This window comes from Dendrobates tinctorius, unplaced genomic scaffold (assembly GCF_039654945.1).
Source record: "Dendrobates tinctorius isolate UK_male_01 unplaced genomic scaffold, ASM3965494v1 ptg000001l, whole genome shotgun sequence".
Classification (NCBI taxonomy): Eukaryota; Metazoa; Chordata; class Amphibia; order Anura; family Dendrobatidae; genus Dendrobates; species Dendrobates tinctorius.
This window is the reverse complement of record NW_027361669.1, coordinates 21,608,644-21,635,821: the sequence shown is the minus strand read 5'-3', so window position 1 is coordinate 21,635,821 and position 27,178 is coordinate 21,608,644. Positions and strand designations below refer to the sequence as shown.

The following is a 27,178-nucleotide window of genomic DNA, read 5'->3' as shown; positions in this document are numbered from 1 at the left end:
TGATTCTCATTTATCTTGAAAGAATAAGAAATTGTGTCTGAAACACAGACCTAAAATGTAACTGTAACGTGTTTATACGCTAAATGACAAATAAATCATTATAGATACCAACCGATAACGTTTCGTGTCAGAAATGATCTGTAACGATACTATATAGTATCATATATGAGGGGTCTGTAGATTATAAAAAGAGAAAGGATTTCACTTAGTATATTGAAGGGTAAGGTTAACAACGAGCCATCAATTGATTCACTCACTTAATGTCAGTTTGAGGAGTCAACTGTAAGATTCAATTACACAAGGAGCCCATACAGCGCTGTGTGATGTAGCTGTAAAGTCAAAACATATACTATATGAAAGGTTAAATTGCGCTACAGAATCAAGTATATATGAGTGCATCCTGTTGGGAGTGGGCTTACCGTTGGTGGGTGGCGGCGTGTTGTATCAGGTAGAATGCGGTATCCACCGCTTGTAGCCAGGGTGTCCATAGCGTGCACCGTGGCTTTTAAATAGAGGGTGGGCGGGACATTGTCAGATTGATTAGTCCGCGTCACCGGAAGAAATTAGAAATTAGATATATAGATGTTAAAAAGTATGAAAAATGAGCAATCTATCTCAAGTCACTGTGGAAAAAGGGTTTTTGTTGCATGATATTTCACATAAAAGTGAGTTCAAAATGACTAAATTGGTATTCCAAAACAAGAGAGATTTCAATGGGTACAAATGGAAAATAGTTTCAAAAGAGACTATAATATGTAGAAAAAATTTTTTTTTTAAAAAAGGAGAGGCTTGAAGGAGGCAGGAGGGGGAAGTCCGAGGGAGTAACAGAGACAATCGGTGACATTTGCGTGAAGCTCAAAATTGACGACTCTGCAAAACCAAAACAACGTGTTAGAAAGAGGCAAAAAATAACATGATTTTATGTCAAAACATATTCTCGAATATATGCGTTTATTGAATCGCAGGACTATTTGACTAAATGTATACTGATCCCTTATATAAAGCCCAGTAGATCATAATCTCTATTAAGGCCCTTAGGCGCTAAAGTATGGAGTTCATGTATCCAAAAGGCCTCTCTTTTCTTAAGGAGTTGGATACGGTTGCCGCCTCTACGTGGAGGAGGCACATGTTCTATGACACAGAATTTTAATTGAGGAATGGTGTGACCTGCCGTAATAAAATGATGTGGTATTGGCAATAATGTATTACCACACCTGATGGTAGATTTATGTTTACTTATGCGGTCTCTAATAGGTTGAGTGGTTTCACCAATGTATAGTAGACCGCAAGGGCATTTAATCAGGTAGACCACATTTGATGTGTCACAAGTAGAGAAGTCTTTGATCTGATAACGTTTCCCTGAATGGGGGTGGTGGAGATAATCCCCCTTGAGTACATTATTGCATTGATTACAATGTAAACACGGATAGGTACCTGTTTTGGGTATGGAAAGGAACCTCTGTGTAGTTGGCCTACCCCCTGAACCTATATCCGCTCTGATTAAGGTGTCCCTAATGTTTTTGGGGCGTTTGTAGCATGGTAGAAAGTTCTGTTGAAATTCTGTAACCTCCGGATAAGCTTCCTTCAGAATGCCCCAATGTCTACGTATGGAATGATGTAAAATCTGCACATATGGATGATATGTGTGAACAAAGGGTAAGCGTCCTGAGACCCCCTTCTGGTGCCTGATCTGGGGTTGTCGTGCTTGGTTGAGTAGATCTGAAGGGTAGCCCCTTGTGCGAAACTTGTTATGCATCTCATTCAATCTGATACTACTGGTTGTTGGATCGGAGACAATACGTTCGACTCTCTTAAATTGTGATATAGGTATGGATCTTTTGGTAGAAGGAGGGTGTAGGCTCCTGTAGTGTAGTAAACTGTTACGGTCGGTGGTTTTAACATATAAGTCAGTGCTCAAACTTCCCTCCAAGTTCTTAATGATCCTTGTGTCCAGAAAGCTGACTGTATGTACGTCTCTGGTCATAGTAAAGGATAGGCCTGGCCAGGCCATATTCAATGTGTTGAAGAATGTATCTAGTGTGTCAGCCGGCCCCGTCCAGATGCAGAAAATGTCATCAATGAATCTCTTCCACAATTTACAGTGGGTTTTAAAGAAGGGGTCTGGGTAAACAATATCTTCTTCGAATGTTGCCATAAACGTGTTTGCATAAGGGGGCGCGACATTAGAACCCATCGCGGTCCCTTTCGTCTGCAGATAGAATGTGTCCCCAAAAAGAAAATAATTTTTGGTAAGTACAAGGGTTAGTAATTCAATGCAAAACTCTATCATATTCCTATCCATCTCAGATTTAGACAGGCGTCTCTTGACGCAATCGATACCCAATTCGTGTGGAATTGATGTGTATAGATCTTTAACATCGAAGGACACAAGGAAAGAGTCACCGGGAACTGGACCTAAATTACGTAGGACTTTAAGAAAATCACCTGTGTCTAATAAAAAAGAAGGTGCTTGTCTCGTAAGAGGAGTCAGAATTTTTTCTAATAGGATGGATAGTGGCGATAAGATAGAATCAGTAGAAGCTACTATTGGTCGGCCAGGGGGACAGTCTAATCTCTTGTGAATCTTGGGAAGAGTATAGAATACTGGAGTGATGGGATCAGTTTTAATCAAAAAGTCATGTGTTTTCATGTCAATTATACCCCGTGTAGTGTAGTCTGTGACTACTGCTTTGATACAGTCTCTAATGGAAGCTTATCCGGAGGTTACAGAATTTCAACAGAACTTTCTACCATGCTACAAACGCCCCAAAAACATTAGGGACACCTTAATCAGAGCGGATATAGGTTCAGGGGGTAGGCCAACTACACAGAGGTTCCTTTCCATACCCAAAACAGGTACCTATCCGTGTTTACATTGTAATCAATGCAATAATGTACTAAAGTGGATTATCTTCACCACCCCCATTCAGGGAAACGTTATCAGATCAAAGACTTCTCTACTTGTGACATATCAAATGTGGTCTACCTGATTAAATGCCCTTGCGGTCTACTATACATTGGTGAAACCACTCAACCTATTAGAGACCGCATAAGTAAACATAAATCTACCATCAGGTGTGGTAATACATTATTGCCAATACCACATCATTTTATTACGGCAGGTCACACCATTCCTCAATTAAAATTCTGTGTCATAGAACATGTGCCTCCTCCACGTAGAGGCGGCAACCGTATCCAACTCCTTAAGAAAAGAGAGGCCTTTTGGATACACGAACTCCATACTTTAGCGCCTAAGGGCCTTAATAGAGATTATGATCTACTGGCCTTTATATAAGGGATCAGTATACATTTAGTCAAATAGTCCTGCGATTCAATAAACGCATATATTCGAGAATATGTTTTGACATAAAATCATGTTATTTTTTGCCTCTTTCTAACACGTTGTTTTGGTTTTGCAGAGTCGTCAATTTTGAGCTTCACGCAAATGTCACCGATTGTCTCTGTTACTCCCTCGGACTTCCCCCTCCTGCCTCCTTCAAGCCTCTCCTTTTTTTTAAAAAAATTTTTTTCTACATATTATAGTCTCTTTTGAAACTATTTTCCATTTGTACCCATTGAAATCTCTCTTGTTTTGGAATACCAATTTAGTCATTTTGAACTCACTTTTATGTGAAATATCATGCAACAAAAACCCTTTTTCCACAGTGACTTGAGATAGATTGCTCATTTTTCATACTTTTTAACATCTACATATCTAATTTCTTCCCTTGTTTAGATACAACCGCATTCATACATAACACTATATACACACTCGCTCAAACTCCACTCTCTACAAACAATTGCTCTGTGCGTCAACACAGGAAGCACATTTGCCTGTGTAGGGTCTGTAGAATGACGAGCATCCCAGCGCCACCCCCTTAAACACGCCCCTTCACTTTACTAAGCTACACAGCGCATCCTAATGGACGCATACGTCACTTCCGGTGACGCGGACTAATCAATCTGACAATGTCCCGCCCACCCTCTATTTAAAAGCCACGGTGCACGCTATGGACACCCTGGCTACAAGCGGTGGATACCGCGTTCTACCTGATACAACACGCCGCCCCCACCAACGGTAAGCCCACTCCCAACAGGACGCACTCATATATACTTGATTCTGTAGCGCAATTTAACCTTTCATATAGTATATGTTTTGACTTTACAGCTACATCACACAGCGCTGTATGGGCTCCTTGTGTAATTGAATCTTACAGTTGACTCCTCAAACTGACATTAAGTGAGTGAATCAATTGATGGCTCGTTGTTAACCTTACCCTTCAATATACTAAGTGAAATCCTTTCTCTTTTTATAATCTACAGACCCCTCATATATGATACTATATAGTATCGTTACAGATCATTTCTGACACGAAACGTTATCGGTTGGTATCTATAATGATTTATTTGTCATTTAGCGTATAAACACGTTACAGTTACATTTTAGGTCTCTGTTTCAGACACAATTTCTTTTTCTTTCAAGATAAATGAGAATCATTCTCAATACGAATCTGACCATTTACACCACCAATATAGTGGTACCTTACCATTAAGTGAGTAGTGACGGACCATTGATTCCAGCTACTAAGCTAATACAATTATTGTTATATATATTACATATGTACTCTTTTTTTCTGTCACTTTAGACACATTGCAGACCTATTCAAGAGAGCAGTCTGGGTAGGTTATACACCCTCCTCTCTTTTATTACATTTTTTTCTCTCAAAAAAATGTTTTTTTTCCCCCATCTCTCCCTATACCTCAACCCGTCCTGTCTATCACTAGTGCACGACTATGAATACATTGTATTATTCACTGCATGTTATCTTGATGATTTGTATACTATGTAGCCCTTGACTTGTACTATATATTTGTATCTGATTTGCAGCCTACTGATGAAGGCTTATGTGTGAAAGCCGAAACGTCTAAATTATTGAGACTGCAAATAAAATTCTTCACTTTGCAACAAGTTGAGTGCCAAAAATTTATTACATTATCTATACTGGTGTGGGAACCTTCTTTTGTGCACCAACGCAGTAGTGCCACAATATATCTGTTGATCATTAAGCGACCATGACCTGGCTGGTCGCGGAAGGGTTTTTATGCCTATGTCGAGAAAAATAGGAGCATGGTCCGATAGTGAGATAGCGTCTATGGTCGCATTTTTGACTAATGAGAGGTTGGTTGTTTGTATCAATATATAATCAATTCTATGATAGCTACCACACGGATGGGAATAAAAAGTGCAGTCTCTGCCCGAAGGAGAGAGTGTCCTCCAGGGGTCTATCAAGTGTAATTCTTGTAAAGAAAGGTGTAGTTTTCTCAGTGCCTTTTGAGAAAGGGTCGACTTGCCCGTGGAAGTATCCAAAGATGGATTAAGTGATACATTAAAATCTCCCCCCATCAGCAATAAACCCTCAGTAAATAGTTTTAAGGTATTCATTGTTTTGCACAGCCATCCAATCTGATTCTTGTTTGGGGCATATAAGTTACATAGGGTAACTTTAGTATTGGCAATAAGGCCCTTCAGTATAATATACCTTCCTTCGGAATCTGAAAGGCAATCATGCAAGACAAAAGGAACATTTTTTTTAATAGCAATACTCACTCCTCTAGACGCCGACCCACCTGTACTATGATACCAGGTCGGGTAACGAGATCTAGACATGTCTGGTACTCTCCCCGCTTTAAAATGTGTCTCCTGTAGAAAGACCACACTAGCCTTTTTTGCATGCAGAAGGTTCAATACCTGATTTCTCTTACACGGGGAGCGTAGCCCCTTTACATTATACGAAGCCACTACTATAGTGGCAAAATTTTCCTTGTCACCCATAGTAAATTAGATGTAGCAAAAGAAAAAATAAATGATAAAGTGTCCCATGCCGACGGACCACAAAAAATACAAAATGCAAGGTAAAATAACAGTAACCAATAGATAACAATAACCAACTACCTGCCTGCGGCAGGAGCAGGGGGTCCAACATACCCCCCATGACAGAGCAGGGAATCACATCCCCAACACACGAGTAGCACATGTTAGCTTATAAGGCAGTTAAATGAAAGCATCAACACCTAGGCAGGTGCCAATCAAGGCAAACCAAAGTGATCCAAAACATTGCAAAGTTAAACCGAAACTACTGGGTCCAAATGCAAGAAAATACGACTAGACCGAATAAAACAAGATTCAGGGGGGCATCTCTTTTCTTGCCCCAGATTTCCCTCGCTTAGGGGGCATGCGTCTCTTCACTGAGGCCCAGTCTCCCTGACCTCCTGCATAAGCATTGATAGGAGGAGGCGTGCGAAGATCCATATCCAAAGGTAACCATGAAGGAATATCAATAGGAGCAATGTCAAAAGTGTCCCATATTTTGTTTAAATCTTCGGGACTCCTCACTGTTACTTGTTTGCCATCCCCATTTACCGATATTCCAAACGGAAACAGTCATTTATAGAGAATTTTACGCTAGCGTAGTATTTCCAATAAGGGTCTCAGGATTCTTCTCTTTGCAAGGGTCGACGGCGCAATGTCCTGGTAGAGTTGGATAGCAGATCCTTCGTAGGCGAGATTTTTAACATCCCTTGAGGCAGACAAAATAACATTGGTGTCCACATACAGTGGGGCAAAAAAGTATTTAGTCAGTCAGCAATAGTGCAAGTTCCACCACTTAAAAAGATGAGAGGCGTCTGTAATTTACATCATAGGTAGACCTCAACTATGGGAGACAAACTGAGAAAAAAAAATCCAGAAAATCACATTGTCTGTTTTTTTTTCATTTTATTTGCATATTATGGTGGAAAATAAGTATTTGGTCAGAAACAAAATTTCATCTCAATACTTTGTGATATATCCTTTGTTGGCAATGACAGAGGTCAAACGTTTTCTGTAAGTCTTCACAAGGTTGCCACACACTGTTGTTGGTATGTTGGCCCATTCCTCCATGCAGATCTCCTCTAGAGCAGTGATGTTTTTGGCTTTTCGCTTGGCAACACGGACTTTCAACTCCCTCCAAAGGTTTTCTATAGGGTTGAGATCTGGAGACTGGCTAAGCCACTCCAGGACCTTGAAATGCTTCTTACGAAGCCACTCCTTCGTTGCCCTGGCGGTGTGCTTTGGATCATTGTCATGTTGAAAGACCCAGCCACGTTTCATATTCAATGCCCTTGCTGATGGAAGGAGGTTTGCACTCAAAATCTCACGATACATGGCCCCATTCATTCTTTCATGTACCCGGATCAGTCGTCCTGGCCCCTTTGCAGAGAAACAGCCCCAAAGCATGATGTTTCCACCACCATGCTTTACATAAGGTATGGTGTTTGATGGATGCAACTCAGTATTCTTTTTCCTCCAAACACGACAAGTTGTGTTTCTACCAAACAGTTCCAGTTTGGTTTCATCAGACCATAGGACATTCTCCCAAAACTCCTCTGGATCATCCAAATGCTCTCTAGCAAACTTCAGACGGGCCCGGACATGTACAGGCTTAAGCAGTGGGACACGTCTGGCACTGCAGGATCTGAGTCCATGGTGGCGTAGTGTGTTACTTATGGTAGGCCTTGTTACATTGGTCACAGCTCTCTGCAGTTCATTCACTAGGTCCCCCCGCGTGGTTCTGGGATTTTTGCTCACCGTTCTTGTGATCATTCTGACCCCACGGGGTGGGATTTTGCGTGGAGCACCAGATCGAGGGAGATTATCAGTGGTCTTGTATGTCTTCCATTTTCTAATTATTTCTCCCACAGTTGATTTCTTCACTCCAAGCTGGTTGGCTATTGCAGATTCAGTCTTCCCAGCCTGGTGCAGGGCTACAATTTTGTTTCTGGTGTCCTTTGACAGCTCTTTGGTCTTCACCATAGTGGAGTTTGGAGTCAGACTGTTTGAGGGTGTGCACAGTTGTCTTTTTATACTGATAACAAGTTTAAACAGGTGCCATTACTACAGGTAATGAGTGGAGGAAAGAGGAGACCTTTAAAGAAGAAGTTACATGTCTGTGAGAGCCAGAAATCTTGATTGCTTGTTTCTGACCAAATACTTATTTTCCACCATAATATGCAAATAAAATGAAAAAAAAACAGACAATGTGATTTTCTGGATTTTTTTTTCTCAGTTTGTCTCCCATAGTTGAGGTCTACCTATGATGTAAATTACAGACGCCTCTCATCTTTTTAAGTGGTGGAACTTGCACTATTGCTGACTGACTAAATACTTTTTTGCCCCACTGTAACTCAACAAGCCACAGATCACATCCCTCGGGGGTTCAGAGGGCTTAGGCTTGGGTCTGAGCGATCTATGGACCCTCTCTATTACAATTTGGTCGCATTGTTCTTGCGGGATTAGGAGGGCAAAGATTTATTTTGTGGATTTTTCCAGTATTTCTGCAGAGACACTTTCAGGCAATCCTTTAATCCTTATATTTTTTCTGCGACTTCTATTCTCTTGATCTTCCAAGGCCAGAAGAGAGTTATTAAGCTGCGTTCTGTGGTAGTCCAAATGGTCCCTCATGGCATTAGAGTGGCTAATGAGAGAGGACTGAGATGATTCAAGGGACTCCACTCTGTTACCAATATGTGACAGATCTGCTCTCATACCAGATATCTCTGTAACCAAAGGTTTTAATGCTTGGGTCAGAAGTTTTTTAAATACTGATCTAGAGAACTTCCCAGAGTCTGAGTGGGTAATGTCGCTGCCTGAGACATCATCACTTGAGTCCGAGTCCTCGCCCTGTTCCTCTACCTCAGCATTTGCATGTAGCTTTTTTGGTGTGGGCCTAGCCGACCCAGGTTTATTTTTAAAAAATTTCTCCATTTCGCTTTGCCTGCCTTGATGTACCCTAGTATCCAGCGGTTTTGCACGCTCTTTATTAGATTTGACCATAATGTTGAATTAAATCGTGCATTTAAATCACTCCTCGTGCATTCAGGGAAAGTCTATTAATGCATGTTCATAGGTGAAGATAACCTCATGCGTCTTAAAAGGTGGAGCGCTGGCATTAGTAGATAAGGCCCTGATATGGTGCCCTATATATAGAGTTTCACACTGCTGTGGTATGGGATCAGGCCGGTCTTAGCGTCTCTGGAAAGGGGGAGCAGTACCCCCAAACCCCCAGTCACTGTATGCAGCAGGAGCGCCCGTCCCAGTCACCAGAAGCACCCAGCACTGCGGCCACCCTCTGATCACCAGCCAGGCTCCTGCGACCAGCTCACCTCCCTCTCCTCCGGTAAGCAGACCTTCTCCTTCCTTTCTGTAACGGTCAGCGGTCTCTCCTCCAGCATAGGCCGCGGCCCTCCACCCCCTCCAACGGCTCTCCGCAGTCTTCTGGCCCACGCAGCTCAGGAAGAAGCAGGAAGACGCAGCAAAGATGGCGCCTGTCCGCCTCTGGCACCAAGGCCCGTTCCCCGCGACCGCTCTCCTCTCAGAGAGCCGCGGATCCTTCCACGCAGTCCTCCACCACTCTCTCCTGGTCCAGCTCTCTCCGGGGGGCACACAGACACCGCCGTTGGGGTCAAAACAGGGCTCACTTCGTGGCTGGCAGCGGGAACAACACGTCCTCCCCACAAGCGATCCAGACCACGCCCCGAGTTAATTCTTTTTTTATATTGATGGATTGGGTGATTCTGAAAACAGCAATACCAAATTTGTGTATGTTTGATTTTTTTTATTATTGTTTTATTTTCAGTGGGTTGAAAGGGGGGTGATTTAAACTTTTATATATTTTTCAAAATATTTTTAAAAACTTTTTTTTTTTACTTTTGGCGTGCTTCAATAGTCTCCATGGGAGACTAGAAGATGCCATAACCCGATCATCTCTGCTACATACAGGCGATGATCAGATCGCCTGTATGTCGCAGAACTGCTGACTTGGCGAATGTCGTGAAGGGATTAAATATATAATTTAACCTTGGGCTGCTGTTTTATCTCAATCCACACATACGTGTTCTCGGTTTTAACTTGCCACGCTACAGGGACTGTTTTTTTGCCCGATATAATCCCGTCATTGGGCCAGGCTTATATCTAACCAGGTTGGCAGCGCTCTGTTTCACTGGTGCTAGTGAAAGGGGCCTTTCAGTCTGTCAGGGTTGTGAGCAAGTGTGGTGCCACATTCTCTCACTCTCTGTGTCTCCCTAGGACCGTGTGGACAGGGGGTGTCTGTGTAAAACTCTGCCAAGCTGACCTTATGTATCCCCAGGGGGTGTGGAACATCACGTTGGTGCAGGTGCGGAAACCATACTGCATGATTCCTCTAATGTAATAATGTTGTCAGGTGGGGTGGCGAGGTGCAGGTTCAGCACATGTGATGGCAGTGGTGGGATTCTGTGTTATTTCTCCAGTGTCATCCTTCACAGTAAATATCAATGGGGATAGTAGGCATCCCTATTGGGTGCTTCGAAAGGAAGGGAAAATTGTCTGAAATATGTCAATTAACCCATCTAGTAAATACAAGTATCGGTACATAAACCATCGTACGCATTGTTGCCCAAAGGAACTCCCACTTGATGGAGTCAAAAAGCCTTACTGGCATCCAGGGAAACCAACGCTTGTCCCCCAGTTTGTTCTTCATTAACATTCTGAAAGATACTAAATGGCAGACAAGTAGTTAAAATGTTAGCAAGTTTTTCTTACATTAGTTGTATTAAGGAAATAGGTTAATATGAAGTAGAAATAGTAGGGAGGGTGGAGACCCTCAGGTTTGGAGATGGCAACGATTTTTTTCCTCCCACATGTACGCCAGTAGAGAGCCGCTCTCAATAGATTCTTCAAAGATGGACTTTAGAACTGGAGACAAGCACTGCATGTTACGTTTGTAAACTCCCCGGGGAGCACACTGGAGCCAGAGGGACTTATTATTTGGTAAATTCTCTATAACATTCTACTTCTTTTTTTAGTGACTGGTTGATCTAACAAGTCTCTTGCTTCGTGATTCAGGGAAGGAACAGGCACCAGTGCCAATTATTCCTCCATTTCACTACCTAGCATTTTTATGCAATGGTTGGCAATATATAACAATGATTTAAGAGTAAACTAGAATAACTACAGGAACAGAAAAGCTGCAGAAACATGAGGGAACATACAAACTCCATAAGCATATTAGAGTGATTCATCAGGACCAGCGATTCTTTTGCCGGTCTTCGTAAGAGGGTGTGTTTTGGAGCAGACGCCCCTGATTCATTAATCGTTCATCATGAATCTGATGAGTGGGGATAGCCATGCCCCGTCAAGTACCCGTCCCACTCCAGCTCTGCCAACTTTGTTGGAGCTGGGGTGAAAATGGCATAAAAATGCCAGAAGTCGCATTTTTTGACAATCTTGCACTGCTCAAAAAATTGCAACTTTCCAACGATTTTTTTAGCCAGAAATCTGGCGAAAAAGCTTTGATGAATCACCCCATTGTCTTAGTCAGATAAGCACTTAGGTTCTCAGTGCCTTATAAGCAGTTTTACCTAATTTTTACTGGAGGATAAGACACAGTGGACATGCAATATTGCCCTTAATTTTTTATTGATCAGCTGACCGGCTGGCAGGTAGACAGCACATGAATAGTAAAATGTATTTCTAAATCATCAACAAATATGATTAAAAATGTCCAATTAAAAAATAAAATGTAGCAGAAGAGTGATAATCTGAATCACAACATGATACTCCAGAAGTTCAGCAATAAATAAGGCCATAAAAGCATAAAACTGCACTATTTTTACACAAATGAGGTATTAAGGCCAGACAACGAAAGAACACAAAAAGGTAAGCTAAGTTTTTTTTTGTTTGGAAACTAATAAGAATTGATTTCTGGACATAGGGGAAGGAGGCCTTAGGCCCCAATATTAAATATCCAATTGTATACTTATATTCATATTGTATTTTATATTCTTCCAGAGCTAACAACCTCATAGTGCATCATTAATGCTCTGTCATTCAGGGAAATGACATTGAGATAGTCGACACCTATAAGTACCTTGGTGTGATCCTCAATAATAAGCTTGACTGGGCCCATCACTTGGATGCAGTGTACAGGGAGGGGCACAGTAGGCTTTATCTGCTCAGAAGGCTGAGAGCCTTCGGAGTTAGGGGGGCACTCCTTGCATCCTTCTTCAACTCTGTTGTGGCATCAGTCTTCTTCTTTGGTGTGGCGTGCTGGGGTAGTGGCATATCAACCAGGGACAGGAATAGGCTGGACAAACTGATTAGAAGGGCCAGCTCTGTCCTGGGATGCCCCCTTGATCCAGTTCAGGAAGTAGGTGACAGGAGGATACTGGCCAAGGTGAGCTACATGGTGCAGAATGATTCCCATCCCATGCATGAGACTGTGACAAAGATGTGCAGTACTGTCAGTGACCGGCTACTTCATCCTAAATGTGAGAGGGAGCGCTATCGAAAGTCCTTCCTTCCTGCTGCAGTTAGGCTGTATATCCAGCACTGTCCAAAACGGAGAACGACCCAACCAGTGAACTGATAGATCCAAAGTTGTGATAGTCCGGTTATATCTTTTTTTTTCGTATATGTACCTACCTACTGTCAATGTAATGCCTTTAAGCATCTGTATCTGTACTTGTTCCTGCCTTGCTGCTGTAATGCTCTGAATTTCCCCATGGTGGGACGATTAAAGGATTATCTTATCTTAATGTAACAATTTCCAGTAACAAGGTAATGTAATCTCTGTGGTACTAACATATCTGCATCTTTTGTATGAGGCAAGTCCAATCAGTGCAGGAAGCTGATTATCACTGAGATATGGGTATAAATCTGCAATTTACTCCTATCAGCTGCGCCAAGGTGTACTCTGGTGAGATAAGCAATGCACTACCATCACTCTTGATACTGCCTTCATTTCATTTTAGTCAGCTTTGCTCAGTACTGTCATGACCAAAAGTTTTGAGAATGACACAAATATTATATTTTCACATGATCTGCTGCCCTCTGGTTTTTATGTGTGTTTGTCAGATGTTTTTATCACATACAGAAATATAATTGCAATCATATTATGAGTAACAAAAGGTTATATTGACAGTTAGAATGAGTTAATGCAGCAAGTCAATATTTGCCGTGTTGACCCTTCTTCTTCAGGACCTCAGCAATTCTCCCTGGCATGCTCTCAATCAACTTCTGGATCAAATCCTGACTGATAGCAGTCCATTCTTGCAAAATCAATGCTTTTATTTTGTCTGAATTTGAAGGTTTTTGTTTGTCCACCTGTCTCTTGATGATTGACCACAAGTTCTCAATGGGATTAAGATCTGGGGAGTTTCCAGGCCATGGTCCCAAAATCTCTATGTTTTGTTCCCTGAGCCATTTAGTTATCACCTTTGCTTTATGGCAAGGTGCTCCATCATGTTGAAAAAGGCATTGTTGATCGCCAAACTGCTCTTGGACGGTTGGGAGAAGTTGCTCTCGGAGGACATTCTGGTACCATTCTTTATTCATGGCTGTGTTTTTAGGCAAGACTGAGAGAGAGCCCATTCCCTTGGCTGAGAAGCAACCCCACACATGAATGGTTTCAGGATGCTTGACAGTTGGCATGAGACAAGACTGGTGGTAGCGCTCACCTCGTCTTCTCCGAATAAGCCGTTTTCCAGATGTCCCAAACAATCGAAAAAGGGGATTCATCAGAGAAAATTACTTTACCCCAGTCCTCAGCAGTCCACTCCCTGTACCTCTTGCAGAATATCAGTCTGTCCATGATGTTTTTTCTGGAGAGAAGTGGCTTCTTTGCTGCCCTCCTTGAGACCAGGCCTTGCTCCAAGAGTCTCCGCCTCACAGTGCGTGCAGATGCACTCACACCTGCCTGATGCCATTCCTGAGCAATCTTCACTGCTGGTAGCCCGATCCCGCAGCTGAAACACTTTTAAGAGACGGTCCTGGCGCTTGCTGGTCTTTCTTGGGCGCCCTGGAGCCTTTTTGGCAACAAGGGAACCTCTCTCCTTGAAGTTCTTGATGATGCGATAGATTGTTGACTGAGGTGCAATCTTTCTAGCTGCGATACTCTTCCCTGTTAGGCCATTTTTGTGCAGTGCAATGATGACTGCACGTGTTTCTTTAGAGATAACCATGGTTAACAGAAGAGAAACAATGATGCCAAGCACCAGCCTCCTTTTAAAGTGTCCAGTGGTGTCATTCTTACTTAATCATGAAAGATTGATCTCCAGCCCTGTCCTCATCAACACCCACACCTGTGTTAATGGAGCAATCACTGAAACGATGTTAGCTGGTCCTTTTAAGGCAGGGCTGCAATGATGTTGAAATGTGCTTTGGGGGATAAAGTTAATTTTCTAGGCAAATATTGACTTTGCAAGTAATTGCTGTTAAGCTGATCACTCTTTATAACATTCTGGAGTATATGCAAATTGCCATTAGAAAAAATGAAGCAGTAGACTTTGTAAAAATTAATATTTGTGTCATTCTCAAAACTTTTGGCCATGACTGTAGATTCTGTCTTTTTGTTGTCTGATCCATTACGGTATATATCCTGCAAACTGTATGTAAAACTAAAATTAGATTTCAGAAAGGTCGAATTCTTAGGGTATGTGCACATGTTGCGGATTCTCCCGTGGATTTTTCCGCACAAAAACCGCAGTTCTTGGCAGAAAACGCAGGTGCGTTTTTTGTGCGTTTTTGCGGTGAGGTTTTGCCTGCGGATTTGTATGCGTTTTTGTAAGCTAAATAAAGATATGTTATTTAACAACAAAAAAAAAAGATTTGTGATTTCTGTCCAACCTCCTCTTTTACAATTGTCCAACCCAGACTCCATTACACACACAGATAGACAGATAGACTAGTCAGGGTAGCAGGCATCGCCCGATGGGACTTGTAGTCCTATCGGACGATGACTGCATACACATATACACACACAAACACTTACATACATACACAGCCCCGCAGCCCCCGCAAGACCCTGTCAGACCTGCCGACAGCCCGATGAGCCCCGCACAGACCCCCGCCAGCCCGATGAGCCCCGCAGACCCCCGCACATACACATAGCCCGCACACACATACACGCCCAGTCACCGCCCACACACCATACACACACACAGTCACCCTCCACCCCCACTCTTCCCCCCTTCCGATCTGCAGCGTTTCAACCGCAGCAAAGCCGCAGATCTTTTTGAGACCTGCTATTTTGCTGTGGATCAATGCAAGTCAATGGGTGCAAAAACGCTGCAGATCCACCCAAAGAATTGACATGCTGCAGAAATGAACCCGCAGCTAATCCACGCGGATTTTTCCGCAGCATGTGCACAGCATTTTTCACATTCCATTGACTAGAATGGCAGGTGTCAAACCCCAGGGGAAAACCGCAGGCTAAACCGTAGAAAAACTGCAGATAAACTGCAGGTCTTTTGACCTGCGGATTTACCTGCGGTTTTTGACAAATCCGCGCGGAAATATCCGCAGGACAATCTGCAGCGTGTGCACACACCCTTACAGTGCTAGCTCTTGTTCAGTTTACAAGTTATGATGAAGCAATGCTTCAATCCTTAATAAGAGGGTGACACATCCCCTCTTAGGAAGTGAATTAGAGATTGATCCTATTTTACCATTACGTTATGACGGTTCTCTACAGAATAATTAAACTGAGAAACTAATGTCCACCAAAAAAATGTTTATCAACACTAAAATTGCATTTAGAGTGAGCAAGAATTTTTCCAATTGGGTTTCAGAAACCTTTTACTTCCCTAAGTTTTAAAGGCCCATTATTTCTCTGCACATTCAGCTTTGATGTGGTCTGTGGTCCCAAATCTGCAAGGAGCAGGCCAGAATGAGACAGATAAAAGGCTACCATCAGTAACACACTACGCTGCCAGGGACTCAGATCCTGCAGTGCCCGACATGTCCCTCTGCTGAAACCAGTACTTGTCCGGGCCCCTCTGAAGTTTGCTAGAGAGTATTTGGATTATCCAGAAGAGTATTGGGAGAATGTCATATTGTCTGATGAAACCAAAGTAGAACTGTTTGGTAGAAACAAATTTCGCCATGTTTGGAGGAGACAGAATGCTGAGTTGTATCCATAGAGCAGCATAGAAGCATGCGGGGTGGCAACATCATGCTTTGGGGCTTTTTCTCTGCAAAAAGATCAGGACGACTGATCCGTGTACATGAACAAATGAATGGGACCTTGTATTGTGAGATTCTGAGTACAAACCTCCTTCCATTAGCAAGGGCATTGAAGATGAAACGTGGATGGGTCTTGCAGCATGACAATGATCCCAAGCACAGCAACAGGGAAACGAAGGAGTGGCTTCGTATGAAGCATATGAAGGTCCAAGAGTGGCCTAGCCAGTCTCCATATCTCAACCCCATAGAAAACCTTTGGAGGGATTTGAAAGTCTATGTTGCCCAGCGAAAGGCCCAAAACATCACTGCTCTAGAGGTATGCATGGAGGAATAGACCAACATACCACCAACAGTGTATGCGCCAACTTTGTGAAGACTTACAGAAAATGTTTGACCTCTGTCATTGCCAACAAAGGATATATAACAAAATATTGAGAAGAACTTTTGTTAATGACCAAATACTTATTTTCCACCATAATTTGCAAAATAAATCTTGCCAAATCAGACAAGGTGGTTTTCTGGATTTCTTTTCTCATTTTGACTCTCATAGTTGTGGTCTACCTATGACAGTGATGGCGAACCTTTCTGAGACCGAGTGCCCAAACTGCAACCTAAAACCCAATTATTTATGATGAAGTGCCAACATGTGCCAAACGCCCCATCATGATCCCCTTCATGCAGAAATATGTCCCATCATGATCCCCTTCATGTAGAAATTCCCCATCATGATCCCCTTCAAGTAGAAATATGCCCCATCAGGATCCTCTTCATGCAGAAATATGCCCCATCATAATTTTTACATGTAGAAATGAAGAAATTGCCCATTCCACCACCTCCATCATTTCCTCCTCCCCATCATAGCCATCTCCCCATCAATCCCATCATTGCCTTCTGCCCGTCACTCCCATCATTAGCCCTCTCCCCATCACTCCCATCATTCTCCTCTCCCCATAACTCCCTTCATTGGCCCTCTCCCCATCACTCCCATCATTGGCCCTCTCCCCATCACTCCCATCATTGGCCCTCTCCCCATCACACACACACCAGCGGCCACACACACACACACCAGCGGCCACACACACCAGCGTCCACACACACACATACACACCAGCGGCCACACACCAGCGGCCACACACACACCAGCGGCCACACACACCAGCGGCCACACACACACACACACCAGTGGCCACACACACACCAGCAGCCACACACACACACACACCAGCGCTCCACGCACACACACACACCAGCGGCCACACACACACCAGTGACCACACACACACGCAGACCAGCGGCCATACACACACACACCAGCGGCCACACACACACATACACACCAGCGGCCACACACACACACAAGCGGCCACACACACACACCCATACACACCAGCGGTCACACTCACCTGTCCGCCGCGTGCTGGCAGCTTCCTTCCTCTCACACACTGAGCGGCGCGACCGTGGCTGGATAACATCATCATTCAGCTCCGCGGCCGCGCCGCTCAATAAGTGAGAGGAAGTGAGGAAGGAAGCTGCAGCTCCGGAGCAGTGAGGCGAGGCCGCGTGCCAGCTGAGAGGGCTCTGCGTGCCCTCTCTGGCACGCGTGCCATAGGTTCGCCATCACTGACCTATGATGTCAATTACAGGTCTCTCATCTTTTTAAGTGGGAGAACTTGCACAATTGGTGGCTGACTAAATACTTTTTTCCCCACTGTAATTGCATTGAGATGCAGCCTACTGATCAGCCCTGAATTAATATCGGCCAGATGGACAAAGTTGGATATGCCATGTCTCCTATCTATAGAAAGCTAAAATCATGATGGGAAATATTTAATTAATATCTTCAGATTGGGATCTCCAGAGGGGCAGATATCCTTAAAGGGAATCTGTCACCTATTTTTTTGCCTATCAGCTGTCGGTACCACCATCTGGGGCTTATCTACAGCATTACAGAATGCTGTAGATAAGCCCCCAATGTACCCTGAAAGAGAAGAAAAAGGAGTTATATTATACTCACCCAGGGACATTCCGGGTCCGGTTCGGGTCCGGAGGGAGTCGCGGTCAGGTCCGGCGCCACCCATGTTGTAGCGATGATGTCCTCTTCTTTCCTACCCATCGCGGCTCCGTGCAGGCGCACTGCTCTGCCCTGTTGAGGGCAGAGCAGAGTACTGCAGTGCGAAGGCGCCTAAAGAGGTCCAGCACCTGTGCACTGCAGTACTCTGCTCTGCCCTCAACAGGGCAGAGCAGTGCGCGTTCGCTGGAGCCGCGACGGGCAGGAAAGAAGAGGACGTCATTGCTACAAGATGGGAGGAGCTGGATCGCGACTCCCTCCGGACCCGAACCGGACCCGGAACGCCCCTGGGTGAGTATAATATAACACTTTTTTTCTTCTCTTTCAGCGTACATTGGGGGCTTATCTACAGCATTCTCTAATGCTGTAGAAAACCCCTGATGGCGGTGCTGGCAGCTTACAGGCAAAAAAATAGGTGACAGATTCCCTAAAAGATAGGGGATCCAATAATTTTTGGTACCTGAGCCGCATCCAAGTTACCTGTCTCCAGCTGAAGATGCAAAGGGGAGGTAAGTAGCTGTGGCTTGTAATTTACAATCATTGTTTAGTGCTGGGAGATACGGCCTGCTGTAGGATTGTTCCATTTTGAAACGGAGAGAGCATCTCCATAAAGATCAGCTCCATTCTTGCGATCACAGGTCTAGTACTTTTCTTTTTTTATCCATTTATTTTTTTGTGACTACATACTATACTGTATTGTTTTGTCCCCTTTTGTAATATATTTTGGTTATTTTTTGGTATTAAATTTAAAAAATGTATTATTTAGCTCCTCTTGCTCTATAAACCACACTCCTGAAGCAACACGTGACCAGAAACGGGTGTCCAACTGCGCTGTATAAACGACTGGTGGTGGCAGCTAGTATATATATGTATATGTGTATATATACTATTCGTTCACTGGAAGACGCACAATAACCGACCTAATAGCGAAAGCAGCCGTTGTCTCGTCCATCACTCATCAGTCAACGGTGGGATATCTGCATGATCTTCTGGATGTTCCCTGACAAGAACCCTTAATCTTTTACTAGCATGTATTAGTTTACTAGAGCAAGACAACACTAGGATGTGAAACGTCTCATATCAGATCAGGTCCACATGGGAAGTACTTTTAATTATTTTTTACACGCTAATTTAGTTTTTTTGTTTACCTGAACTTTATTAAAAAGTAGTTTGTCCCATAGACTGTTGTTCCGAATAACCCCTCTTCTAACTTCAGCCTCCTTCCGTCGAGATGCAAATTCAAGGATCCATCTCTTAACAGGTGTATTAGCTTGACTGAAGATCTGCCTCAGAAGAAAGAACATGCTGTTTTAGAACCACATAAGTCACAATTGCATTTTTCATTCATATAACCAAACACTGGGCAGTATTATTTAAGTCAAGGTGTCTCCAAGAATGGCAGGCAGTTGTGGGTAATTCTGCTGCAGAAGGGGAATCATTTGAATAGTGGAAAGGCAATGAGTGTAAATGGAACATAGTGTGCTTGAGAGGCCAAGCAAATGAAGAAATACAAATAATATGCCTTTTCTATTTTTTTATTCATTTTTGCTGATATTACAAGGGAAAGAGGGGGGCTTATTCTAAATTTCGAAATTGAGTCTTTTGTTTTCTTACTGTTTGCTAGATTTGAATGCTTATCTATATTTAAAGGGATACTTTGACATTGCTATGACTGATATGATGATCATTTTATAAGTTACTCTACAGCTAGGCTAACAAAATGCTAATTTTAACATTATTATGACAAGTGATCATACGTAAATTTTTACATTGATTTTAGAAGCAAGTACAACAGTCTCATGAGGCATAAAAAATATATTTAAAGGGAATCTGTCAGTAGGATCAACCCTCCAAATACATTTACATGACATGAAGGTCATAAAAATCTAACTAAAACAATACCTTGATTGCTGTGATCCGATATCTTATTCTAGAGATAGTCATGTTTTTCTTATACCTCGTATGTAAATAAGCTGTTACAGATCTAAAGGCTGGACAATGAGCTGCCTTCAGAGCTTATTTTAACTGAAAAGGAGGCATTACAAGTTTGAGACATGTAGTGACTGACACTTTGCTCTCATAATCACACACAGCTCTGTAGTGATATATGAATGAGCACAGTACAGCAGAAGTGAACTTGGTCTCATTGCAAACATTTGCAGCAGCTGTCCTCTCATAATGCCGTGATCTCTGCTGCAGCGCTGTGCCTGATTATAACTACAGATGAGCGAATATTTCAATGTTCGGCTCGGATTACGTTTGCCGAATTTGCAATATTCGCCGATTAATTCGTCTAATATTCGCCGAACACAACCGAACACCATTCATCTCAGTGGGAGACAAAAACAAATGCATGCACAACACCTTAGAATGGCCCAAATGCTACCAAAACACATCAAATGAGGGACAGACATTAGGAAAGTGATCTCAATTCACCCACAGTACAAACTGCAGCATGGAACTGCAGCAATCAGACAGGCATGAGGGAATCGAGGTCTGAGACAGCATTTACAGCTTTCAATTGAACGTCACAGTAAGACGAGGTGGGCAAGGGATCGGTGTAGGCCCCCTTTGCTGGGAGCCCTGATACCACATGCAACACCTCTATCTGCTTTCATGCTGAGCCACACTGAGGAGGCACAAATACCAGTTTTGTAGAATACCATTGTCAGAAAAATTTAAGGATAGTAACACGGTTAGTTGAGTCCATGGCGGTGCAGGCCTGATGGTCTCGGAGGTCTACTGCTACAGGCAAAACCCATGAAGGTGATGCAACTAGGAGTGTTCACATTTCCAAAAATTATTGGCAGACCCCACTAAAGTGGCATCAATTTCACCACAGTAGAAATAGTATAATAGGAACTGACGGTTCTTCCACCACACCCGATACAGCAGATACACACCCAACAAGGAGTGTTCACATTTAAAGAAATGAGGGCCTTACACCACAAAAGTGGCATCAATTTTATCACAGTAGAAATAGCATAATAGGAACCAACAGGTATTTCTCTACACCCAATCAAGCAGACGGAGACCCAACCATGAGTGTTCACATTTCCAAAAATTATTGGCAGACACCACCAACGTGGCATCAATTTCACCACAGTATAAATAGTCTAATAGGGACCGGCAGGACTTTCACTACACCCAATCCAGCAGATTGACACCAAACCAGGGGTGTTCACATTTAAAAAAATGAGGGCCTGACACCACCGAAGTGGAATAACTGTCACGAGAATAGAAATAGTATAATTGGGACTGACACGTCTTTCACTACATCTAACCCAGCAGATGTAGACCAACCATGCATGTTCACATTTCCACAAATTTGTGTTATCATCAGCAGCAGCCACAGAAGCAACACTAAGGATATCACAGAGTGCAGTTACGTGACATTAATGCATCAGACTAAAAATTGCAATATCACCTAGTCTGTACAGTCTGCGATTGGGGTGCAAAAGTCCTTGGAGATCCATGACTTGTTCATCTTAATGAATTAGGCGGTCTACATTTTTAGGGGACAGCCAGATGCACTTATCCATCAGTATGCAAATTGCCTCTTCAGAGAGAAAGAGGACTTGAACTCTATAGCGCCACCTGTTGGAAGTAGCGATCCTACAAGTCACAATAGACCCTTTAACGCATCTTGCAATATGACTTAGGATTAAAGCCAAATCAGAATCTTAATTTGCAGACACGGTGTTTCGGGCTATTGGCACTCGTCAGTGCAAAGTATGAGAACTGATTTGGCTAGGTGAGAGGCTCTTCACTTATCCCCTTATCCATCAGGACACTACCAACAGCGCTGAAGACATGTGAAAAGAACACTGGCTGCTGAGCAAGATAAAAACTCCAAGGCATGTGAGGCAAGCTCAGGCCACTCCTCCATTCTTGAAAACCAAAATGTGAAAGGGTCCAAACCCTCCCTGATTATATTAATGTTTAGTTTAAGATACTCCTGCACCAACCTCTCAATTCGTTCATCACGTGTAAGAATTGGACTCTGTTGTGCTGTTACACGAATTGATCTAAAAAAAAGTGTCAAAGGACTCACAGAAATTGCTTCGTCCACTTCCACTGCTGCTGCTGCTGCTAATGTTTTGTGGGTGATGAACTGACGGTCGAGAGGTTGGAAGACTATAGCTGCGATGTGAACGCTGTGCTTCACTGCTGTTTTGGAGAAAAGCTCTCTTAAGGTTGTATAAAAGCGTGTTTTGATACTCCAGCATTCGCGGGTCCCTTTCTAGGGTGGGAATCATCTGGCTAAATTCGGTTTTATAACGTCAATCTAATAAAGTGGCAACCCAGTAGTCAGCATTATTCCTAATCATAACTATACGGGGATCATGTTGCAGATAGTGCAGGAAGAAGGCACTTATATGTCAGGCTCTACCATGAGGTCCGAGCCCATGCTGTGTTGGTGGCTGGGTAACAATGAGGCTCATTTCCTCCCCTCCCGCCAACCATGAACAACAGAGGGGGAGGATTATCCTCTTCATTCGACAGTTGCTCACCTATCACCTCTTCCTCCTTCATTTGTTCCTCGGATCTTGCACATTCGATAATTGTTTGTCTGTTATCACCAGCCCCCCTCGATCGCAGTAATCCATCCTTCCTTGGCACCCGCCTGTGTGATGACAGTCTTGAACTTAGAGACAATGTTATCCCATAAGCAGCCTCCTCTGCTTCCTCCTCTTATTCTGGGACCACCATCTCCTCCTGCAGGCTATTCAAAGTCTGCTCCAGCATATAGATGACCGGAATAGTGTGATGCTGATAACAGCATTGTCAGTGCTAACCACCTTAGTAACCATTTCAAAACTGTGCAGAAGGGTGCAAAGGTCCTTAATTTTTGCCCACTCTGTAAACGTGATATGCGCCACGTCCGTACTGTGTTGGTCCAGGCTATACAACATAACATACTGCGTCAGGGCTCATTGTTGCTGCCACAGTCGCTGCAACATGTGCAGAGTGGAATTCCACCGTGTTGGCACATTGCATATCAACCTGTTAACTGCCATGGACAAAGACCTCTGTATCGATGCAAGTCGATGGGCAGAGGGGTGCGAACGGCGGAAATGAGCACACAGCTTACATGCTTTCTGGAGCAGCTCACCCAGGCCAGGATGGTGGCTGAGAAAATGCTGTACCACCAGGTTGAGGACATGAGGCATGCAAGACACGTGTGTGAGCTTGCCTCGCCGTAGGGACGCCACCAGGTTAGCACCATTATTGGATACAGCGATCCCTGGATGCAGGTTCAGCAGAGACAGTCATTGATCAAATTCAGTCTGGAGAGCGGTCCACAACTCTTCAGCTGTATGACTGCGATCTCCAAGGCATATCAATTTTAAGACTGTCTGACTGCTGTGAGCCCTGGCTGCGCAGTACAGAGGTGGTGGAGGTTCGCTATGCACTGTTGGAATTCATGTCTCGTGAAGGCAGAGGTTGAGGGTGCAGGTGGAGGCCCTAGAGGGGATAGAGGAGGCAGAAGCACCGGAGGAAGTGTTAAATGTAGAGGTTTGTCCTGCAAGCCTTGGGGATTCCAAGACTTGTGGAGCAGTGCCTGTCCCCACAGCCACCAGAGTCACCCAGTGCACAGTCAGCGAGATGTAACGCCCATGGTCATGCTTACTCGTCTAAGTATCTGTGGTGAAATGCACCCTGGCAGACAGAAGTTTTGTCAAGAAACCGGTGATGTTGTCTGCGACATGCTGGTGTAGCACAGGCACAGTTTTCTTAGAAAAGTAAAGGCGACTGGGTAATTGGTACTGGGAGACTGCGACGGCCATCAGCTTTTGGAAACCGTCTGTATCCACCAGGTGGAAAGGCAGCATTTCTGTGGCCAACAAATTGGAGATGGTGGAGATCAACCTCTTAGCTTTGTCATGTGTAGGAGGAAACAATCTTTTCCGTGACCACAAATGTGGAACCATGGACTGACTGCAGTGTTGTGAGCGGGCAGAGTACGGTGAACTAGACAAACTGCTGGACCGTGAGTGAGGTGTAGGCGGAGATGTTACTGTGGATTGAGAAACTTGTGGTTTTAGCATTCTCTGAGATCGGTCAGAAACAGCAGGCATGTCTGCTTCCATTAGAGCTGAAGGCAGCCTCTCAGTCAGCGTGACTCGATGGGGTAAAGAACCCGAGGTTCTGCGGTCAAAGACCTGCATCTCAATTGTTGGAACAGTAACAGAGGAGGAGGAAGAAGCAGCAGATGTGATTGATGGGGCGGCTGATGGTTGTTGAGATTCGCTGATCCGCATTTTTGCGCAGTGGGATTCCCACAGTAAAGCATGTTGATAACGCATGTGAAGGTTCATACTGTACATGTAGTAGTCAAAATATTGCACTTTTTACCTCGACTAAGTTTTTTTTTTTCAAAGTTGGCGGATTACATGAGTTGGTTCATCCTTTGCAGTGTCAAAAAAGGCCCAGGCTAGCCATCCCTGCGAGCTGCAGACCTGCAGTCGCTGCTGGTCAGAGGCACAGATGTGGCTGAGGATGCATCACTCATCGTGGCTGCATCACTATGTGTCTGCGATGGATGGCGCAACGTAACCTCCTCATCTTCCTCACCATATGACCTACTCAGCTGTGTGCCTCCATGTTCATGCCAACTGGGCTCTAACATCTCATCATCATCCTCTGTGTTATCACATTCCTCACCATTGCAGTCACCCTCCTCCTCTTCTTGCCCTGACAGCACAGTACAGTCCGCGTGAGATATCTGAGTCTCATCAGGATCACCTCCCTCCCCAGGGGTTAACGTCTGATGATGAGGGTCAGGATGCTGTTGGGACTTCTTCCTGCCCCGGATCCAAGCTAAAAAAAAACTTTGGGCATCGGTGCAGATTTACTCCTCTTGACTCTTTGAAGCTTTTGAGCACACTTCTGACGAACATTTCATAGAATGTGTGAACAGCTTTTCAGAATCACCCATCTGTGGTTCCGTACAATCAGTTGAACAGTTGGATAGTTGGGACGCGGGGGGAAACAAGGGGAATTTTGGTGCCACATCTGTGAACTGTACTGGGTGTGATGTTGAGGTGGAGGAAGAGGAGGAGAGGCCACTTGAAGCTGCACTTGCCATCCACTCAAGTACATGCTCTTTCTGGGCATCATCGACACGGTGTACTGCTGTGCGTCTGCCAAAGAAAGGTAATGGTGCAGCCTGTCTAGTAATATAAGTTATCAGTTGTCTTTGCATAGGATGTGACGTTGCTTCACTAGTGTTTTCACAAACATTAGCACCTACTCTACATACACCTTGAACACCAAGCCTAATTTCCCATCCACCACAGCCTCGCTTTTTCCCAGTCATGTTGCTCAGATAGTATGGTAGGAGCACAGTATTAGCAACCAAAAATTAGATTTAAACTCTGCACCACCGACAGTAAATTCAAAGTTGAAATATGGCGTGCTGTATCCTGTTAGTAACAGAAAAAAAGAATTGTTCGAGTGTGGATCAGGTCTGTATGTCAAAGAAGTTATGCTACAAACAATTTTAAAGTCAGGTCCCTTACTATATGACGTTAATAACAGAAGAATTTTTTGTGGCCTATGGATCAGGCCTCTATAACACACTAGATGCTACAAACTATTTTTAAAGTTAGGTCCCTTACTGTATGATTTTTTTTCACTAGCTACATGTGAATTAGAATGCTACGTGCCCTGCTGCCTTTCTTTGTGTACCTCAGTATGGCCAAAAAAGAAAAAAAATTCTGGAAGGTAAATTTTACAGCCACACTGAACATATCTAGCTACACTATCTGACTGATATACAACCGCCTAACTAACTAGCTACAATGTGGGATACAGAAGTCTTTTTCACATTTAGCTAGTGAAAAAATATTATTTAGAATGCTGTACTCGTACATGGAGCACAACACACTTGTAGGACATGTGCCCTGCTGGCTTTGACTGTGAACCTCAGTAATGCCCCCCCCCCAAAAAAAAAACATTCCGGAAGGTAAATTTTACAGCCACACTGGACACTATCTAGATACACTATCTGACTGTTATGCAACCACCTAACTAACTAGCTAAAATCTTGCTGTTAACAGTGGCAGCATCAGGAGCAGCCTCTCTGTGCTGTTACATTGTCAAAATGGTGCTAATACAAGATGTCCGCTATTTATATGGAGAGGGACATGTGATTTTAGCAGCCAATGACATAAGCCGTTGTGTCAGGACATTGTGGGTGTTTCCTGCGCCCTTATTGGTTAGTCGCAATGTGCACTAGGGTGACGGCAAAAAATCGATGTCGGAATTTTGTCCGTCTGGACCCCACAAAACGATTCCCCTTTCCAGATATTGAGATAGCCAAAATTTGAGCTCGATCAAACGACGTTAACCCGTGCCGCTCGTCGCTCAAAGTTTGAAAAAATCCAAATTGAGGTATTTTAAGATTTAGGTATTTTGCATAGTCTGTTAGACTATAAAGAATGTGACAACAACATTGCAGAAATAGCCCTGACCAAATTTTCAAACCATTTGTGGTATTTGAATGCAGAGTTGGTGGGATTATCGTTTTTTGATCCCACCATTACAGACAATGAAAAGTTGTTAATGGCTAATAAATTGCTCAGTAGCACAGATGAACCATCAGAGCACGCTAGGGTTGTAAATCCAAACGTTAGGAAAGAAAAATTAAAAGAGGTAGGAAGTAACCGACTTTAACGACCTTCTGACAAAAGATGAAGAACAAAAGCAATATGTCCTGCAAGTTGTAAGCAAATGCCGAGCATTATATTCTGACGTTTCAAAAACTACTTTAACAAAAGCTCTAGAATAGATTAGATAACTATGTAAAATTATCAACTCATGTAGGTTAGCGTGCTCTGATGGTTCATCTGTGCTACTCAGGTCGTTTTTTAATGTTTTGGCGCTTTTATGCAATGAAAACAATTTTATATGAAAAATAATTATTTTTGCATCGCTTTATTCTGCGAGCTATAACTTTTTTATTTTTTTGCTGATGATGCTGTATGGCGGCTCGTTTTTTGCGGGACAAGATGACATTTTCAGCGGTACCATGGATATTTATATGCGTCCTTTTGATCGCGCGT

The 27,178-nt window shown here is 43.5% G+C and overlaps 1 protein-coding gene across 7 annotated transcripts in view; it reads right to left on the bottom strand.

Annotated features, from left to right (window-relative positions):
- Positions 1-27,178, bottom strand: part of ACSL6 (acyl-CoA synthetase long chain family member 6) — a 322,864-nt gene that overhangs the window by 60,481 nt on the left and 235,205 nt on the right. For all 7 annotated transcript variants that reach the window (XR_012231381.1, XM_073571208.1, XM_073570889.1 and 4 more), the window contains exon 13: positions 19,256-19,390. Coding sequence is in view for 6 of the 7 variants with exons in the window: in XM_073571208.1 (XP_073427309.1) it covers positions 19,256-19,390 (135 nt within the window). In the remaining variant the exon portion in view is untranslated. The remainder of the gene's footprint in view (positions 1-19,255; positions 19,391-27,178) is intronic.